The following is a 21,955-nucleotide window of genomic DNA, read 5'->3' on the forward strand; positions in this document are numbered from 1 at the left end:
CCGATTCTTTCGGTACAGATTAAGGAGAGTGGGAGTGACAATGGGTAAAGATACAGAAGAAAACTCCTGCACAGAGGTGGGTAACAGTCACAAGACCTCTCTATAAACACACTCTTTTAACTGGAATTGGCATGAATTCCCTTTGCTTAAAAGCTGCAGCCTAGACAATAGCTTTTTTACCCTTTTGACTGGTTAAAACCCACCTTCCTATCACTGTTATGATTTCAGTGATGACTTACTAATTAAGAAGGTATTCACATGCTTGGAAAAAGTTGCTCCTCATTTTCCATCAAGGCACTTGTATTTCAAGCACTGAATACCTCAGCTACAGGTGATGGACAGAGAGTAAATTTGGCAAATATTTATCAAATGTTGCATCTCTGTGGAACTGAAGTGTGACAGGCCTGTGCGAGCTTGTTGACACACACAAATTTGTTACACAGCAGCCCATTGTCTCAGAATAGCCTAAACTACTCTCGGAAAAAGCAACAAAATTATTTGTAAAAGAAAATAGCATCTAGCTCCCAAAAAACTCTTACATAGAACAGACTCTCATAGTCAGCAATTCAGCACAATGCTCTTCTGCCTGGATTGATTCCAGCTTCATTTTTAAGTTACCACTTTGGTATTTAGCACACAATACTATGTATATATACACACATACATATATATTCTTGTCAAATAACCATGCAGAAAATCCACCCAAATACTCAAAGTCAACTCATAAAAAAAATACCTATGGCTGGAGCATTTATGCAGAGTTCTCTGGCCAACAGAAGGAAAGTTTTTCCCAGCACGTAGACATTTACCTATTAAAAGACAAAAAAACATTATTTAAATCTTAAACCACAAATGTTTTTAATAGAACATTTATATGGAAAGGAAAAAAACCCCCAACTTTTGAAATCTTAAACAACCTGCTTTAAAAAAATTCAATTGAAGTAATACAAGCAATATTCATAGGTACAGAATAATACGTGGTGCTTGTCAAAAGCTGCACAAATTAGCAGTGTAAATCAAAGCCTAAGTTTATACTGAGAAAAAAAAAAGTTGTTCGTCATGCTCTTCAGTGGGCTCAGTGTTGCTCTGCAGTACTGGCACAATTTTTCAGTTGTCACCTAACATCTTAAAGCCTTAAGTAGACTTTAATATAATATCAGTATATATAACGTGTCATTTATCTTGTAATGTAACAAAACCTGAGCAAACACTCACAAGTAAGTACAAATTTCAGCTCTGTATGATCATGTGAAGTGGGATAATTAAGTATTGCACAAGCACACACCAAGACTTTTCCACCAAAGCAAGGAGGGGTGCTACATGCCCCCAGGGTTATTTGTCATTTCTTACTGTTTGGACATTGCCCCAGATCACCCTACATTAAAAAAAGATAAATAAATTCAGAAAAACCCTAAACCACCCCAAACCTGCTAAGGAGCCGGGGACTGAGCCCTGCTCCCCTCCCCTCCCCTCCTTCACTGCTGCGCTCGGGAGGATGTAAACTGAGGGGAGAAGTTACTCTTCATACTCTGATTTGCAATTTATAGCATAGGCAACTACATTTGTATTTTAAAAGTCTGAGGAAGTTTTCTTTCACTATCTTAAGATGTGTTTTTGTGGTCAGCAAGAAAGGCAAGATATACTTCAGTTCCCAATCAGCCCCAAATGTTCCCACGAAGCTCCATGAATACCTTGCCCCCCCAAGGCGTATGTAAAGGTCAAAGTTAGTATAAAAAACTCCATCCTCCTACACTCCAAATAAATAGATTTTTTTTTTTTTTTTTTAGGGTAGTATATACTCTATTGCTTTCATGTAACAGAACTGCCCCCCTCTTTCCTATGCCAGGATAGTGAAGGTGTTTACTAAGCAGTCAGTTGCACAACTGAGTTGTTGATTATGGTACAAGCCTATGGAAATAAAAAATCCTGTTACTAAGTATATTCTCTTTCAGTTTCACAAAAGAGCTTTACCAACATTAGTTTAAAAGCAGCCTTTCCTCCCAAGTGTACAGATACTTCTACCAAGCTAGCAAAAATATATATATTTAAACAGGGAAAAAAAAAAAAAATACTGACACATTTTAACCTAGCACTTAAAAATTTTTCTTTACGTGAAAGTGTTCTTAATGTGAATTCTTCTCAAATTCAAAAGATTTTTAAAATGAGAATTTCAAAGAAATCCTCAGAATGATCATGTATCCTGAAAGTGACTGCGCAATCAAGTGTACATGACATGATGGTAATTCATTCCATATCTAGTGCAAAGTGTTGAGTATCTTCCATGTTGTGTCTGACCAATGGTTGGACTGGCCTAGAAGATACAAAAGTATAGTCTTAAATTTTATTGTCCTTTTTTTCCTGAAATACCAGACAACATAGAAATACTATTCTATAGGAAGGGAAGTGAACAAAATATACCCTTTGAATAATTATATTTCCTAGGAAGTAAGTCACCAAATTTTATACAGAAAAATAAGCACCTACTGAATCTGGTAATTCATATAGGAGTTTGAGAGCATGTGACTTTCCATGAGCCACAGAGACAGAACAGACATTACTACAGCAAAGTATCTGCAGTGTTTCAGTTGGCTTTAGATGCTCTAGATTCACTGCAAGCTTGGAACAGCTTGTTTTGACCTTTTGTCTAAAAATTATTAACATAAAGAATGGGGGTTTGGCTGTAGTTTCAGCCTTCTAAGTTGGCCGACCAAGTTACTATAAATCTTAAACCTCATCACTTAGATCTTGTTCTGTAAGGACAATCTCACTGCACAAATCAATAAAGTTACTTCAGTGGAGCCAAGTACATATGATGTTTCCATCACAGGCTTCACAAACTCATCTAGTTCTTTCATTTTTGTCTAGAAAAAAAAAAATCACCCTCAAATTCAGACAAGTATTTCTCCTTCTGGCTTTTTTTTGTCACGACATCCAAATACTTGACGTTTGTCCTCATCAAACCATGTCACTCTAAGAGACTCCTCCCAAGCACTTTCCATAAATGCAATCGTCAAAGAACAAGTAAGTATGAAGAGGCATAATGAAGCAGGGTGTTTTAGTGAAGTTCTAACAATCAAAGTGGGTGCCGAATTAAATCTAAAAGCAAAGACAAATGCATAATAAAATTCCTCAATGACTGTTTAGCCTCCTCTCCTTGGCCTAACTAAAAGTCTCCAGATCCATAGTCTATTTGAGAAGTAATGTACTTAAACCTAACCTGCTTTTCCACTTCACCCACATCATCAGTGTTTTATGACCAACTTCAAGGTGTAGGCAGTGTATTTACACAAAATAATAAATTCAAATCGAAATGATACATCAGGGAATTTCTTTCTTTTGATCACAAGTGCATTTCTTTGCAGTTTCTGGTTACTATCAATTTAGAAAAAAAGCATAATATACAGTGGATTACATGCTCTATATTGTTTTCCTCATGAAGCTTACGCATTTTTAATGCCAGGGTAAGTCACAAAAAGAATCAGGAATATTTAATTACTTCCAGTTTTCCTGGCAAATCAGTAGGAAAAGAGACTTCAGGCCCTCTCAAACAATACGCTTCTCATCTTTAAAAGTTACCAGATATTCACAGGTTCTGGGGCGTTTCTCATAAATGGGAAATTAAAAATAGCATAAAGCTCACCCAGAAATCTGTAATGGCATTGAACTGCTGAAACATGATATTTAAGAACTTCTGGGTTTAGTGGAAGAAGGCCCTTTCACTAAAATTTTATGCTGCTGTCACTAATTTCAACTATTACTCATGCACACACACACAGATCCTGTGACAGATGAGATGTGATACATAATAGGCATATAGATAGAGTCTTTCTTTACTCTCATCATTTGTAAGGTTTTTTGCACTCCATTAAGTTTAGAAAATTAAGAGAATTAATTTAGAGGCCTACTTTAATTTCTAGTTCTTTCTTCATTAAGAACTTCTTATAAAAATTCATATACTCCAATCCATCAAAAGCTTAACGCTCCAAATTTAGAACCATATGACATTTGCATTCATAAAGCCTAATTTTATATGAGTCCTTAGAATGGTGAATAAACAAAAATGCCCTTCTAAAAGGATGCCTCTGGCTTAGACTTGAATTGGTGCAGCTTTAAAGCTTACCTCATCAACTTTGGCCTCTTTTCCCCCTTCTTAATTTAAAAGGGTCATACTGAAAAACAGCACTTCCCCAAACTCTCCCCAGTCAAAATTGTCAAAGTGTAACAACTGTTTTATAGACTTTCATGGGACAGGCACTCTTTGTTTGCATACTTTCATCAGATACTAAAATTTCCTAAACTTGATGCAACCACTCGGTTTGAGCATCAACACCCAATACAACGGAGAGTGGTGTTGACTTCTGTCAGAGGGGATATCTTAAAATATCTGCATACCCTGATAGTTTTTACCATATTATTTTACATTCAGTTCACATTTAACAGAGTAAGTTTACAAACATATGGACCTGCCACTGAGTAGTTTTTTTAAAAAACAACTAGTCTTCAGCAGAAAGACATCTTTCAGACAAAAAGTATGTGCTCACCAAGGCACTGCAAAAAAACCTGGTTTTACCCTTAAGTTTTTACAGGAGAACTTAAGATTCTCTAAGATGTTGTCCTTTACCAATAGGTAATTTCTGCTCTTGTTATAGAACACTTTATATTAGCTAAAAGGGGCATTTGGAGAATGAATGGCTTTCAATTATTCAGTTTCATCTTCACAGAAAGATCCTTCTACTTGTTATACTCTTTGCCCTTCACAGTATTTTTTGGAGACACAGTCTTTTCATTTCACATCTGTCAGTCATCAGATGCTAATTTCAAAGGGACACTTTCATAGGGACTCTTACCCTTTCATAATTTCCTCTTGATTTCACATCATGCCTGATGTGTTCACAAATACCAATATACTTCCACTTTAGAAACAACAACAAATACCTCATTTCCAGAAACACAGGAATTCACCTGTTCATCAGTCTAACACCTTCCAGAATTTTAAACTCTCTTTGGGAAACGGAATCTCCCATTCCTACAGTTACCAGGTCACTTTACCTCTGGACTGTAGCAAAAAATAAAGCTGCAATCATTGAATGAAAGATTTTGCTTGACCGTAAGTTCCATAAATTTATAAATCAATACCCTTTCACCATGAGAAATTTCCAAAAAGGCTTTTCAAGACCATGGTGTGGCATTCTGGAAAAATACTACAAATGGTGACAGTGGTTAAGGTATTCCGTCTTTGAGAAAGACAAAGACCGGGCAGTTGGAACGCGATGAGAATTCACACTGTGAAACATCCATGGCTGCTTGCCTAAATAATTAAGCAAGCATGAAAAGCAAATGAGTTTTTAAGGAGAGTGTCTGTTGCTGGGGAAAGAGGCACCTGTGGTTATTTGATTCATTATTAACACTTCTAGTATAGTAATGCCTGAAGGTCCCAACCAGGTTGTTTAAATTAACTCAATCAACATAGCAATTTGCATAGGGGCAATAAAGGCAAATGCAGTCAACATGTTAATAACTTTAAATGAACAAAGGGTATTACAAACTGAGGCAAATGAGTATAGTCTTTAAAACATACTCTATTTTACCCTTCTCCACACAATAAACTGAAACTTCTTATTTTTTGGATCCATATTGCAACCAGAACATTACGTTTAACCTCGAAAGACAATACACAAAACTACAAACATGTACCAAACCCAGCTTGTCAGACTGCAGTTCAAAAAGAGACACAAATCAAAATTAAGCAGCTTCCTCTCATTCTACGCTTAAAGCGTTGCCTTCAGTCTGGGGACTCTGAAGGGAGAGTCTACTTTTGCTAATCACATATGTGGTAGTCCTAGCATTCTTCCTCCAACACCGCAGCAGTACAATAAATCATTATCGTACCATCTACGCAAGAAAGTCAAAGGGTAATCTGCAACAAGCACAGAGGAATCAAGGAGGCCAGTGCTGCCTGTAGAAGAAATAAATAAAAACAAGTGTCCAAAAATAACTCACAATAAAATTCCTCCTGGACAATAAAGTACTATTACTAGACTAGACAAATTGAAGATAAAGAAATAGGGAGCAAGAGTTGTGTTTTTAAGTGGAAAAGAGACCTAAGGAGGACTAGACCAAGCAAGTACTAGTTACTGATTTTCACTTCTTGTGCTCCCTCTTCCCTTATCTAGAACCATAGCATAGTTCAGGTTGGAATGGATCTCAGCAGGCCTCCAGCCCAACCTCCTGCTCAAAGCAGGGTCAGCTACAAGAAAGACCAGGTTGCTCAGGATCTTAAAAACCTTGATAGACACAGACTGCAAAACCGCTCTGATATCAATATTTCAAGTCAGAACATCTCATTTTAATTAATTACGTCTGTTGCCGCTAATCCTCCTGCTACGTGCGCCTGTAAAGAGCCTGGCTCTGTCTAACATCTCTTCAGTAAGCATTAGCCTTATTTAACAGCAGGACACACCACAAAGCACGCTAAAAATTGTATTCTACTAGGCTGAAATTGGAGATCAAAGCACTGCCAACACCTCTTCCCAAATTTTATGACCACATTGCCAAGACCATGACACTGGAGATTACAAGAGACTAAAAAAGAAACTGCGATTTCCAAGGATGAGAAAGGCAGCATTTCACCACACTGAGATCAAAACTTTAGCCAAATAGTTCTCCAGGTGCAAGGAATGAGGTGCTCGGAAACAGATGAGCAAACCTAAACTGTTCAAAAGTTGGGCCAAGGTTAGACAAGCTTCGCAACTCTCCTAAACAAGCAAGGCCTGTCACTTAGATTGGACTAGCAAAAAAGCAAACAAAAGGCCTGATTACAGACCTCTCTAAAGACTGTATTTGCAAGTAAAATGCAGTATTTGAAAATATAAGCAAGTACTTTCCCTGTCAGACTGATGACTGATCATCCTTCCAACTCAATCAACATGCAGCATGACCCTGCTCTGCACAAGGAAGGAGCCTGATTTGTAGCAGCAGTCTGGACATTTTCAGTTCATTTCAGATAATGCTTTAAAGTCTAAATGTACCAGAGGCATACTGAATCTGACACAACTTTCAACAGGAGGTTTCCAAGACACAGGACATATTTCACCTGAAGATAAAACGGGAGAAAAAATACCAAAGAAATTGCCTTTCCAATTAAACAAACAAACAAAAAAAACCAAAACAAAAATAAAAAAAGGAAAAAAACCAATCCACAACCACGACATTTTTGGTTTTTCCAAGATGTGTTTTTCCAATTTTGAAGCTCCAAAAACTATTATGAAATGTAGCAGTTCTCCAGTGGAACATGACAAACTCCCACATCTCAGTCATCAGTATAAGAGGAAAACTGATATGACTTCTTGAACAGACTGCCATTAACAGTGAAAATTAGTCTTCTCTATTGCTAAGTTTTAGCAGCATAATACTATTCTAAAAGCATATTACACTATATGGGACAGCTTTTTTATTTTTTTTATGGAGAATGGGGGACCAAATCCCAAAGCAACTCAATAAAGACAGGAAGAGACGTTGTACAAGTACAGACCAGAGCCTAAGAGGCCACGCTTACGATTTCCACCCCCCATATATTTTGGGTTTTTTTTAAAAAGGTAAACAGAACACAAATGTGATAGGTCATTAAACAAATATTGAGTTGCAGGTAACAGCAGATTCAAATCTTCTTCATATTACTCTTACTTTTAGCTACCACCTTTCTTATGTTGTGAGCTACAGAGAGTGTTAGCTCTCCCAGCGCTTGCAAGACACTGGTTGAAGGTCACTGATGCGGAGGGTGCCTTAAGTGGGATGCAGAATGGTACAGCTAATATTGTTTGTAGCTGCAAGATGGCAAAAGGAAGCAATGGATGGCCTTTTTCACAGGCTTTCATTTATCTTTTTTGCTGGTAGCTGGAGTTAGAAAGCTAACTTTTTGTTTTGCTTTTAGATGAAGCAATACACGAAAGGCTGTTATGCCTTTTTTTCCCCCTCAGATGTACTGAAACCTATTTCAAAGTGTTCTGTAACGCAGTCAGTAGCCTCCATGAAGACATTCCATAAGGATGTTTCATTTGGTAAATTTCTTCAAAAAATTCCTGCGGTCAGATGATTAGCAGCCCTGCAGGTCACTCCACCTCCCACAGCAACTGAGCTGCATCAAGTAGAAAATTCTGAAGAAAAAATCTCAAAATTTTCAATTAGCATCTAAGCAAGAGTTGGAGAAGGTCAGCAGTAGCTCGTTTTTTAGACTTTCAGATGTGATTTTTTTTTTTTTCTGACATAAGATTGACACCATTCTCATTTTACCAAGAAAAACAGTTACCTGGACCAGTATGATGTATTTTGTACAGGTGAGTCTGAACAAGTTATGTATTTTGGAAAGATAATACCACTGCCACTACTACTACTGCTAACAACCTTTCTTCTTCTTTAATGATATTCTCATCCCAACTTCAGGATGGGAGACCTGTCCGTGAAAAAAAGCACTTCAAGGTAATATAGTACAATCAAATGAACTAATTGCTTTTCTTTTTTAGGTACACAATCTGTGGGCAAAGGCTTATCTAAACCAGAATGTACTGAAGGTTTCCGCCTGGGCCATAAATGTTTTGCCACCAAGTTTTTTTTTGTTTGGTTTGGTTTTTTTTTTTTTCATTGTGTGGTGGGTTTTTTTTAAAAACAAACTCAGGGTGGGGGAAAAATCAAGCCAGGACCTGAAAAATTCACTTATCTGTTCTTAAACAGAACTTTCTGGCTAGCTACAGTAAACAATAACATTTAAGATTCCTGTTTGCTCAGATTCACCTTAAAGTAGAGCACATCAGAAGTCTTCACACAGTTAAATACATAATACAGATCCTGCTACTGAAATTTTGCATTTTTCCTCTTTCCGGGGTTGATTATTTCCCTACTACTAATCTATTTCTGTCTCTCCCATCTCTTCAGTTACCCCTCTTTAACCTTTTGGTCCTCACATGTCCTGTCTCAACACCTTTTCTGGCTGGAATGTATAGAGGGGAAAAGACAAATCATTCAATCTTTCTTGTCTGTTCCTGCTGACAATACATTTTTTTTTTTCTTTTACAGATACAATACCTCTTCCTTCTTCTTCTTCATATTGTGTGACTATTCTTCATATTAGTGTGATCGTTCTATTTCATAACAATCACCATGAAAAACCACCTATGTTTAAAAGGAAATAAACCTCCCATCCTACACGTGCAGTATTTGGTTAGAAGTAATCAAAGTAATTCAATAAGAATTTAGAAAAGAGAACAAAGTTACTAATTTTAAGAATTAAAGATTCATTTGTTTATTGCAATTCCAGCAGATTGCTTCAAGCAATAAATAGTCTTCAGAGGGATGCCATTTACCAAGACAGCTGGGAGGACAAAAATAGATGCAACTAACCTACTCACATTGTATGTAAAACAGTTGTAACATGGAGAATGAGCGTAAGACAGCATATGTCAGTAGAGATTTCTATTTCCACATAGAGACCAAGTACATATTTCTCTCAAAATACATTTTATAAAACGCCTCTCTGTAGTGCACTAATCCATTTACACAGTATTACCTACCAAAAAAAGTTATTTCTGTCTTCAACAACTGTTGTTTTAAAAATGACCCTCTGCCATTGCAGTGACTCTGAATCCTGATGTAACACTTGATACATTATTTGCAACATTAAAAGCAAAAAATATTTGTTTGACATTTAATTTCACTAAACAATTATTCTGATATACAAACCCAGTAGTTTTCCAACTCAGAATTTTTAAAGAGAAATTAAAACATCCCAAATGGCCCATGACAGCTCTTTCCTTGCAATTAAAGTTTAACATTTCAGCAAAAGTTTAAAACAAAAAAGATACAATACCTGAAGAAGGTCACTGAGGTCAAGTAACATGTCTGTGAAGAAGTCAAGGAATACACATGCTTGTTGAATGTGATATTGTTTCTTAATTTCATTAGCAACACAAAAAAAGGAAGAAATAAACCCAGGTTTAACTGTCAAAGAAACCAAATACAGACTAGGTACTTGGATGCACCACTTCTGCTAACAGCCAGCATCCACCTAACAGTTCAGCTCCCCAGAAAATCCTGCCAGCACCAACTGCATGTACTGTACAAGTTGTCTATGTGGAGTGATGGTCTCAAAGAAAAAGCCAACATCTTGCATGACTTGGAATACTCACCATATACTGCAGCCTAAGAAAGACCCAATGATAACAAAGAACAATAATAGCAGCAAGATAGAATACTCTTATTACACTTCATTTAAGAACATAAAGCGTCATCAGTCTCCTATGTCAGCTTAGGAGCCCAGGATCCCAGAAAAACAGATGGAAGAGCAAACTAAGAAAACTGCAATAAGTTTCTTCTGTGCTCTTCTATAAGGACCTGTCAAAGAGCTCGGAAGAGAAAGCTACTTCGGCTACTCTCTTCTCTGACCAAGAAAATCAGCTGTTACCTTTGAGTTTTCACTCCCTCCATCACATCCTATGCTGCTGCAAAAATATTAGGTCACTGTCTACTACACATCATGGACACACTTGGAACTCATAATAGCTAAAAACAAGCCAAAACCGCTACAAGTTTCCATTAGATTTTACTGAATGTAAGCACACTTATAAATATATTGTCTTAACAATAAAAGAAAAAGAAAAAAAAACAAAAACCATTAAGCTTAAGGTGCAAAGGTAGCCTTCTCACTGCTATCAAAGTAATGAACACATGCCGGATCTCCTATCAGCTACTCAGGTTTGGCTTAAATATCGTAAAAGGGTTCTGGTTTTACCATTAAAAGGAGTGTCAAAGTAAAGTGCGAAAGAAGGAGAGAGAGAGAGTGTGAGGCAGGCAAAGAAAACATGTATGCAGGGGTGTACGTGCATTTGTGTAAGTAGCAATGTGTTATGAAATCCAGTATTAAAAAAAACATATAGGGAAGTAAGTATAGTTTGGTACATGGTGGTGACAAGTATCAGCATATGTTCTTAAAAGTATGCCAGAGTAATACAGTACATGTTTCTCCCAAATATTATCAGTCATGGAAGGAGAATAATTCAGATAACGTAATCCATTTATGCATAAACATTGGCCTTGCTAAGAATTTTTATCCTTGAGCATTTCTAGCCTTAGTTTGCATTTGAAATTGTATGAATTTAGTACTCCAAATTTGTTACAAAATTCAATACATTATGTTAATATTATTTGGTGAAAGTTAATTTTAGCATTAAAAAAACCACAGCATAGCTGGATATTTAATTAGCTGAAAACTCAGTATGTCTCTGAAAAAATCCAAAATCCATTATAGATAATATTATGCAAGACATGAAAGTAATCTTAAATTTTAACACAGTAAGAAAATTGCTAACAAAAACAATCTATAAAATATACAGTTTAGAAACCTACACAGAGCAATACTGAATTCAATGTAACTGTTTGGTCAAAGTAGTGAGGAAGGAGAAAATTGGGAAGACTTTAACAACGCAATTGCCAAGGAACCATAATAACTGTCAGCTCATCAAACAGATCTAGGAAGAAATAGCTACACTAATCTTATGCTTGAGAAATATTCTAGGTCTGAAAATGTTCCTAGCTTGTTACTGGCTTGAAGTGTCTGGTTACTCTATGCCCACCCTGAGATAACTTCACCACTGAGATAAACTAAAATTATCACTCGTATCTAGTAGATTTCATCACAATTTAGAAAAAAAAAACAAAAACAAAAACAAAACACCACACCAAAAAAGACCCCAAACCAACAACAACAAACTACCAAAAGAAAAGCAGCTCATAGGTTACTGAGGCACCAAAGGGAGCAACTGAGTGGTCCTAGAGTCTGTCTGCTGTCACTGGAGACAGAGGACTAGTCAGAAAGAGAGCATCAGTCCCAAATGCTAATTCAGATCTTAGGCTGCTTTTCCTACCTAGGCATTTCAGTTACAGTCATGAAATCTGTATACCAAAGTATTCTTCATCTTCCGCAAAATGTTAAAAACACTTTGGTGGAAGATCTAAACTTAATAACACATTACAAGTGCTCAGGCTTTATTACTAGAAAAAAAAAAAAACCAAAACAACAAAAAACCAAAAATCAACAACTTTTTGTCCAAGTAAGAAGAAATAGAGAGCACTGCATGCATTTATAATGACACAAGATTAGAGCTAAGAAGCTGGGAAATCCACTTGCAGGGTTTGGGCAACTGTGAAGCAATTTAGAGCTACACTATAGATGCTTTAACATAGAGTTGCTTTGCTCCTTAGAGAAGTTAGCTCAAGTGTCCACTGAAATTGTAAGCAAAGGTCACAGTAAAAATGTGGCATTTCTGGATTTCATTTAAGGTAGCCTCCAGCAATCTCTCTCCCTGATTAGATGTGTAGCTGCTACAGCAAAGCAAAAGCAAAGGGGAAATTTGAGTCATGCAGTAGCAATGGGTTGGCCTTTACTGTGAATATTGTGAGCACAATTATCAGCAGGAAGTAGTTGTAAAAACAGGCAGTTGTTTTCAAACTCCTTTTCAGAGTTGGAACAGTTCAGGAGAACATACAACAACAGCTGAAAACAGCAGATAATACTTAATATGTATTCAAAAATTATACAATCATAAGAGAAATGTTTTCTTTGAGGTTGAAAGAAAACAATGATAATTTTACATATGGAGACTGCTAGCACATGCAAAAGTTCTCAAAGGGATAGAAAGATACTGATATTGTAGATATACAAAATAACAGGACATAAATACAAGAGGACTTAAGTTATAAATGCACCCAATTTAAAAAAAAAAAGGGGGGGGGAGAAAAAAGCGTTAACAGTTTCAACTGTTTTCCTTTGCTGTTCATTCTTTAAACTGATTTCACCAAGGTACGCAATTGACTTCCATCACTAGAAACTTTTAAATCAAAATGAGATGAGTCTAAAGGCTTTACTTCAAAAGATTTAATTCAAGGGAATCCTTTGACCAACGTGATGCAAGAGGTCAGACCGAGTGGCCAGAATGCTCCCTTTCTGCCTTTATAATCTAGTAATCTGTGGATAATGTGAGAGCACCATGAATCACAGCAATAATGATCTCATTCTCAGCACCAGAGGAAACAAAAGTTCACGGTGAAATGAGTAGTACTGGAAACCTAAAACCTAAAATACCAAAACAAGCATGCATTTGTCCTTCAGACAAACCTACATTTTACATATTCCAGCAATCCTAAAGTACTTACATGCAGCAAAATCCCCTTGGTTTTCAAGATTAACATTTAGCAGGAGTCAAAACTGCCGTTTGCCAAAGTTGTATGTAGAGATGCAGGAACAAATTGTGGAAGATGCTTTTAAAATAACAATAATTTACAATAGAGTTGTTAACCCTCCTAAATAAAAAAAGAAAAACCACCTTTATTTTAGTGTCTGACAATCTACAATAATCAGGAAACCTTCAAACAGATCATTTCATGCTACTGTGTCAAAATTATTCCACTATGTAGCATGTCATATCTGGGAGATACAGGCACATAGAAGCAGCATGGAGAATACAGAGATCTAGTATTTAGTTAGTTAGTTTTCATAAGTTACCCTCAGAACTTTTTTTACTTATTTTTACAAGCTTACTACAAAATCAGCCATACCACAGAAAGAGGACTAATGCCAAGGAATCATGACTACAAGCCACTCAGCAGAAATCTGACATCCATAAGAGCCGTGCTGTCCACTAATGAAGCGTTACCTTTTTTCAGTTGAAGCTAAAATGCTTTCTGTTTCTAACAAAAACTAAAACCAGATCCATTAAATATACAAAATAGGTAAACATAAAGTCACTCTCTGTACTCAACAAGAGCAATTCAGCTGTCTGCAAACAAAAAAGCAAAGCTTAATAGGAAATCTGACTGAAAAGCAAAAAAAATTTTCGGAATATTAAAACAAATTTTTCTCAAGTTCTAAATGAAATGAAATATTTTCACTTTCAATGTTAGGGTTCTGTATAAGCTCTGTGAGAGATGGGAATTTCCCAGAAGCACCTACAATAACAAACATACGGAAATAGACAAAAGGGAGGGTGGATATAGAAGTGGAGTGATACCAGGGGGAAAAACTAGTGACAGCATTTGGCTGGCCCTGAACCCAGTTTTCCACCTTTCAGCTCAACACCCAATTCACAAACTTCCCTTTCCATACTTTCATACACCAAGTGATTTCTGATTATGATTTATCATGATTATATCTCTGCTGCTTTACAAACTTTCACCATTTTCATTAGCAATTAATTAAAACTGAGAGCACTAATTGTTTAAAGTAAACATTTCTCTTCCCAATGACACTGAGCTAAAACAACTAGAAAATAACCAAAACCAATTCTTTTGTAGAAAACTCATTTCTGATAACTCTGATAAAAGCTTTGCCTTGAGGCTGAAATCCTACAGAGCCAGTTTCCAAAGTTTCTTAAGTTTGCAATTTTGTCTATGCAAAGAAGTCCACATAGCACAGGCTGCACTCGAGTATACAAATAAAAACAGCATTTAACAAATCAAACTGGTAAGCACAAATGCCATTTTTATAAAAGCTATCTTTATTTATGTGTAGATCAATGCATGATAAAAAAACAATTGCATTTTGGTCTGTGGGGATTTTTTCCTTCTTTGCACACAGCTGCATATCTGCGTTTCGTAAAACTGTATTTTTCTATATTCTGTACTCTAAAATCCCCAACTTAAAGACAAAAACAGTGCTGCACTTCTTCCCCAGGTAAATCAGGATGTTTCTCTAGCAGTTCCCTTTCAGCATGTGGAACATCACTATCTTCATAGTTAAGACAAAGTCAGTGGCAGTAATTAAGCATCATACAACCACCTAGGCAGATTATTAAAAAGAAGACAGGCATTTTGGGCTGCATTCAGCCTGCCTGATTTCATGCTGTTAACTGAAAGGGTTAGAAGTGTAGCTTTCTGGCTCACCTAAGATCTGAATTAGCCTCTGACACCAGTCCTCCCTTTCCCTATCTGCAGTGACTGCAGACAAAATCTAGGGCAACTGGGCTGCTGACTGGCGCTACAGCCAGTTAGACTGGATGGATCCAACGCCTGAGAGCTATATTAACCTTCAGACTCCCCAATGCATGTACAGTTCAGTCTTTACTAAATTAATGCTGTAGCTTTTCTTAATAATTGTCTTCAGAGTCATTCCCATTTAGAGGAACATTTTCAAAAGCATGCCAGGCTAGCTGAATATGCAGCGAGCGTTCAGCACTTTTGAAAACACTGCCCTTAGAGAATATGGTCTTCAAAGGACTGGGACTAGGCTGTATTCCTAGTGTTACTGACTTTAAGTAAATAACCTGCTTTGTGGGATATTGCAAAGTATTTACATAGTCACATGTAAATTTATAACACAGCGCAACACAACCAAAAAAACGTAAAAAAAAAAAAAAATACATTTCTTGTCCCAAAGTGCTTGTACAGTCAACTCGTAATTATTCACGATATGAGATGGATAAAATATGCAAAGAATATCCATACTAAGCTACTGAAAGATAATCTAGTTAATATATTTACTTTGGGAGAAGAAAATTTAGGAATAGAATGAAAATGTAAATATTAATTTTAAAGTTTTGAGAGATGTGAGGTTAATCTTCAACCTGAATGATGTGACCATGTATAAATAACAGTTGGCTATATTCAAGCAACAATAAGTCTCCAAATAAGAAAGAGAGACCCTGTCCCCTGAACAGTAAATTGAACAAGCGCTGGTGAGTGAAAACAAGAGAGGTTGCTAGGAGAAGCAAGGTTTAAGGAAGAACTTGAAAGAAGAGTGGGGCTGGCAGACAAGAATGGGAGAGGCACCCGGAAAGGAGCAAAGCTCAAGCTGCAAGGAAAAAAGAAACAAGAGTAAATAGTAAAGTCATTGCAGAAAACATCCTGTATCTGAAAAGAGTTCAAACACATAAGCAGGTACGAAATTGCACAGTCCAAAAATCTGCACAGAATGAACATTTGATAAAGCAGACATAAAAAAAAGCAGCTGGGAAGGAGGATACCAACAGTAAAGATTTAAGTAAACATAAAGGAGTTCAGTTCACTCTCTTTTCCCTGTGTCCACGTCTGTAAAGGTTATGACTATTGTACCAACAGTGAAAGAAAACTTTCACAGAACTCAGAGGTGCAGATTTGGAAGAACTATTCTGAGATGACAATCGGGTATTCAGCACAGCAGCAACACGCACGTTTGGAAACGTGAAGCAGCTGGCTGAGACAGAGAAGTGACAGAAACTACAAGCAGAGAAAAATCACTGCCTGCTTAGAGGTGGCAAAGGGAAACCAGCACTGTCATGAGCTTGACACTGTGCTTTTCAGAAAACTCCAAATAGAAGAGTTAGGAAAGATGAAAAAAAAAAAAAAGGAAAGAAAAAGGAAAGATAAAAAAAAAGGAAAAAAGAAAAAAAAACCCCACACCCCAAACAGAATAATATCATCCAGCCTGCCCCAAACTGGCTTGATTCTGGCCCACTACCACCCCCTTCCCTGGGCTGCTATTTGTGTAGTAACATGGCAAACCAGTGTAGGGAACTGTCCAAAATAAATATTTTCTTCTCCCCCCCCCTTCAGCTGAATTAACTCCCCACTTCACATGTAACTGCACCAACACCTGGGCTGACAGAAGGCAGGGGATGACTGGGGGAGGACCGAGCAGGCAAGGGCAAAGCAAGATGACTTCTTTCTGAAGCTGCGCCAGCTCACACTGGCTTAAAGCACTCATCAAAACTAGAGCCTGAGACAATCTCTCAGTCACCCATCCCACCTTCTCAAATTTCTCTTTAAAGAAACACTGTTTGCAGAGTTCTCCCCAGCTTGCTCCAAAACACAAAGACCTACCTTATCTGAAAAAGAAACCTTAAAACAAATAAGGAGCAAAAGACTGCAGAGTAACTGCTTTATAGTAAACTAAAACCTTACAAAACTGGTAACACCTTCCTTGTTTTAAGTACGTACACAGTTCCTGTGCCAAAGTTCATCATAGTACTGCTCTGGTTTACCCACAGTAAACACTCAGCTATACTTTTCAAAAAGTAGCATTACAGTGCTCAATTAAACCAGAACAAAACCAAGTTCTGGAGATACAGAATGTTTTACATTTTCCATGTTAGAAGCCAAGTGTTATGTCTTTGCTTTCATACCCATACAGAGTCTAATGCACTGGTATTAAGTGCTCCTCAGAATTATCTCAACAGACCGTTGCTGGGATGAGAGCATGGCAGCTGCTGTACCCAGCACTGGGACACGGCAGAGTTTGCACAGAAGCTCAGATGCTGCTTTCCTGTCAGTATAAGTGAACTTGATTTATCCGTGCATAGGCATTATCTAATATCTTATATGTAAAACAGTGCCACTCATTCAGCAGAAAATTTCTGACACTAGAGCCTTTAAGAAAAAGTATAGCTTAAAAAAAATGAATTGAATCCCTGCCATTCTGAGGCTGCTGACTCCTTAATGGCCTTTGGTGGGAAGTACAACAATCAGATGTGTTAAATTTCCCATTCTCAAAGGCCTCTAAGAGAATCATATCAGCATATGTCATATAACACAATGACAGAATAAACCCTTCTGTATCAGATGCCTGTAGGCACATACCTGTAGAAACCTCTTTCATTACTTGAACTGGATACTTAACTGCCATGCACCAAAGGGAGCCCTTGTATTCAGAAAGCAGGCAGCACAGAAATACCTTTCCCCCTCATGGTGTATTCCTGTTGATCAGAAAACCTCACCTCGGCAGGCAGGAGAGCTCTCTGCATTCCCACCCTCCCTCACACCTACAGCACTCCATTGGAAAACACCAGGCGTAATGGCTTCATGGATGTGGCCAGCTCTTCCCTGGGACATGGAGGGAGCAACACTTTCACAAATGCTACCAAACTGTTAATTACTAGTCTTGTAGTTACCAAAGCAAGTTTGATTAAAGGCATTACAGTAACTCACGATAACTTCCCCAGTCACCTATCTTTGTTACAGAACTTAAGGGCGGCATGGAGCCTGAAAACTGGGTGCTTAGGACTAGTTTATCAGCAGTGCTTGGCAGTCAGTATAAACACACCACTTTTAAACTGGCTGAACTCCTCAAAGCAGTCTGGTTTAGTAATTTTCAATAAAATAAATAGGAAAACATAGAGCTAAACTGATGCACCACATCGGTGGGTTGAAAAATCCTCAACCCATGCTTTCACTTTAAGAAATGCCTACACTAAATATAAAAAAGATTTTTACATGTTCATTGTAGCAGAAACCTACATAAGTCATAACAGCACAGAGGTATACGGAATTTTTTTTTATTAAAGAGAGTTACATTTTCTAAACTTGGCTTGCCTTATGGTTCATAAATAGCAGCTTATCCCTAATGAGTTACTAATAAAGCATTTTACCAAATATAGAATAATGTATCTTGCACAGGCTATGCTTTAGAGTACCACTGTAAGAGTGTCCAAGGGAGGTTTATTTAGCAGTATGGGAGTAGAAAACTTGCATTACCTCCTTGGACAGTTATGCAGGTATCTTGCGATACAATAACACACAGAAGCAACTGAGTTGGCACATTTGAATTTACCAGCCTGTGGACAAGATGCAATATGCAACCATGTCTTCACTTCTACTTTGCAGCAATGCACAAAGGAGAGATTACCTTTAGCTCTCACTGGCAGGGTGAGAAGATACCTTCACTTCCTGCGAGCCCAACTGAACAGGGCTCAAGAAGAACAAAAACAAAAACAAACAAACAACAACAACAAAAAAAGAGAACTGCAATAGCTTTTCTAACTTTAAAAATATCAAATACCAATTTTAAATACCTTTCAGGGCTAGAGACAAATGGATGCAATTCTCAACATGACACATTCCCCTTCAAGGACATAATACACTGGATTTTAAATTTAAAACAAATTTACATCTTGAAAAGTTGCCCCTAGAAAGAGATTAAATTTGGTCCTTGAACAATATAATACAGCAGGTGGAGGGAGGAGTTTACATGGCAGGAAAGAAAGACGACCTATCTGAGATTTTAAGGTAGCTAACTTTTCTGAGAGTTCAATTATGAGAATAAATCTTTGAGATGATCTATTGAGCAGGGAAAATACAGTCACAGGCATTTGATACACTTTGTATTTTAGCTACACGAAAGGGTGGGAAATAAATGCTTCACTTTGGGAATCAGTTTTTCCCAAGAAATTGAAATGCATAGCCCAGAGGGACTCCAGGCTGTGCCTCAGGACACTGGGTTTCTGTTTTCATTTTTGCCACTGTCCCACAAAAAACATTTCATCCTTCTTTATCATGTTTTTATAATGAAAACAATAGTTTCCCCTTCCTTGGTAAAATGCCCTGAAATCTTCTGATCATCTTACTATTATAATACACGTTTTGACTCTGGGGTTCCCAAGTATCTCCAAAGGGTCAGAGAAACAAATGTATTTCAGCTGTAATCTCCCAGTAGGTAACTAACTTTATCGCCAACAATTATTTTTCAGACCATCTCCCTGCCTTTGAAAGACCCAACCTACATCCTGTCTTAATGCAACATCCTGATCCAACGAGTGGGTTTATGATATGCAAATCAACATAGAAATTTGTCCCCCTGTCCAAAACATGCAAAAAGGGCTTAAGAGCTAAGGGACATCCTGAGCTCCTTATAAGAAAGAAATGCAACACATATCACAGATTCAGTCCCTCCTTTCAAGTGTGCCAGTTCTAATTTTCATGCCTCTATTATCTAAAACACATGGCTAAGAAGCTCCTATAGTAACTTTAAAATCCTTTATTCAGTTTAATATTTAATTCGATTTTGCACCAATTTGCTCTAAAATCACTTTGTAAATGCACATATCAATTCTCAGTGTTACAAAAGATAAAGCAAGTGTCAACTCCTTGTTTATTGGTTACTCATCTTTATGAAGGGATCCTTACGGAGCAAAAGGAAAACCCTTTACTGGGGCAAGGTGTGGGGCAGGGAGAGGAGGGTGGGAAGGGGCCAGAATACACATACCGATATCCTCATGAAAACTCAGGTCTTTGCTAAGCAATCTGCTGCAATTGTCCATTTGTCACGGATACTGCGATTCTGTTGGCATTACTGTCAATATTTACTTCACATAAGTAGGAACTCCCAAAGCATCACAAGACGATGTTGCACAGCATCAGTTAGCGAACACAGTGAAGTTTATTTACTTGCAAATGGCATTTCTCACGTTCTTAAAAGTTAACAACCTTCATTAAATGGTTTTAATCAAGATGGAAAATGAGGAATATTTTCCTGAAGTGTCATTTTAAACTTTTATCCCTGTATTATCTTCTTTTGAATGCTGTACCAATGGCAAGCACTTACCTCCTGTCTCTCTTACAGCACAGAGACTGCTCTTTCATTATCAGTTTTTAAGAAGCTGTAAACTTATCTCAGCTGCTGGAATTCTTTATGAGAGAAAGAAAAAAAAATCAGTAATGATGTACATATCATCTGCCTCTGGGAAAATAAAAACTGCCAGTGATAGGCTGGGAAAGATCTCCTTAGACTCCTTTCACACAGTCTTGCAGTAGTTTTATTGTAACCTAGAAGTGTAATTTCAAATATTCTACTGCACTGACAGCAAGCTCCTAAAATACAGCTCTGCTCTGAACAACAACCAAGAATGCTATTGTGGGTCTCGTGTTTACAGCTGCTCACTGATTGTGTCATATCTGCAAAGCTTTCATGAAAAATGATAACTTTTTTTCCCCACCACTGAGACTTACAAATTCAGCCTAGGATTTTGATAACAAGCTCAGTATAACACCAGAGCTAGTGAGCCTGCAGAACTTGCTCCTCTTCACAATTTTAGCTAAAAATTCCAAGGGTTTTGGCCAATATATTTGGAAAAGTATATTCCAGGGTCTTAGCAAAATCAAATAGGAGAGTAGTATGTAGAACAGGACTCCTACACGTGGGAGGCAGCAGTATGAGGTATAGATGCACATGGGACACAAACATATCTACATCATATTACTGCCTTGATGAGGAAGTCATTTTGTTTCCCTTCTGTGCCTCAGCTTCTCCAACCAGAAGATGGGGATTGTAATACTGACCTTCTCCATAAAATGCTGTAAATTCTACAGCTCCATCACCAGGACTCTCAGCTAGGAGGAAGCAAACTGGAGTTACAGTCCTGCTGCCAGAACTGTTTACATATTAGGTCAATATAATCATATACAATAAATATGTTAGTTAAAAAAAATAAAGAAACAACAGAAATAACCTGAGAGAAAGAAGCTGAAGTAGGTATACACCCACTCAAAGCCTGGCCATTCACCTACAAAAGCTTCTATTTGTTTGCTGTTCTCCTGACCCCACAATTCTTGCGTTCCAGATTGCACAGCAACAGCAGTTTCAAAAGGAGAACAGGCAGCATTTGGCCCTGACTACCCTCTTGGCTTTTAACTCCCCTTACAGAAGCAAATCTGGGGTTTCTGCAAGTCAGGAAGAGGCTTTAGTCACCAGCCTTAAAAAAAAAAAAAAAAAAAAAAAGAATAAGTGAGCACCTGTTATTGTGTCGCCCATCAGAGGATGGATCGCTCTGGACTCTGAGCAAAGAGAAATTCTCCATACAGAGCACTAGCCAAACACTTAAACTGCCAAGTGGAAAGACAGTTCAGCTGCACCCCTGAGCAAAGCGTCACCTACCCATCAGTTTTACAGGGCACCCTAATGGACAAGGGCTCAGGGGAAACTGGCACCGCGGTGGATGCTGCTTATTTTGACTTCAGCAAAGCTGAAGACATGGACTGCCATGGTGTTCTTAAAGACAAATTGTTGAAACATCATGGTTTGGCTAGCTGGCCTAGAAGGTAAGCATAAAATTGGCTGGGCTGCCAAGTTTGAAGGGCTGTGATTAATAGTACAAAGTCCAACTAGCAGACAGTTACTACAAGCATCCCTCGGGGGCAACACTGTCTTGATTAGCAATTAGACACC

At 37.6% G+C, this 21,955-nt stretch overlaps 1 protein-coding gene across 4 annotated transcripts in view; it reads right to left on the minus strand.

Annotated features, from left to right (window-relative positions):
- BRF1 (BRF1 RNA polymerase III transcription initiation factor subunit) overlaps positions 1-21,955 on the minus strand; it is a 178,306-nt gene that overhangs the window by 96,682 nt on the left and 59,669 nt on the right. For 2 of the 4 annotated variants that reach the window (XM_052783394.1, XM_052783393.1), the window contains 2 exons: positions 9,860-9,891; positions 737-809 (listed from right to left, as the gene is read on the minus strand). In XM_052783394.1, coding sequence (XP_052639354.1) covers positions 737-809; positions 9,860-9,891 — 105 coding nt within the window. The remainder of the gene's footprint in view (positions 1-736; positions 810-9,859; positions 9,892-21,955) is intronic. The other 2 variants (XM_052783395.1, XM_052783396.1) reach the window with 1 other exon arrangement.

Source organism: Harpia harpyja, chromosome 3 (genome assembly GCF_026419915.1).
Source record: "Harpia harpyja isolate bHarHar1 chromosome 3, bHarHar1 primary haplotype, whole genome shotgun sequence".
In the NCBI taxonomy this organism is placed as follows: domain Eukaryota; kingdom Metazoa; phylum Chordata; class Aves; order Accipitriformes; family Accipitridae; genus Harpia; species Harpia harpyja.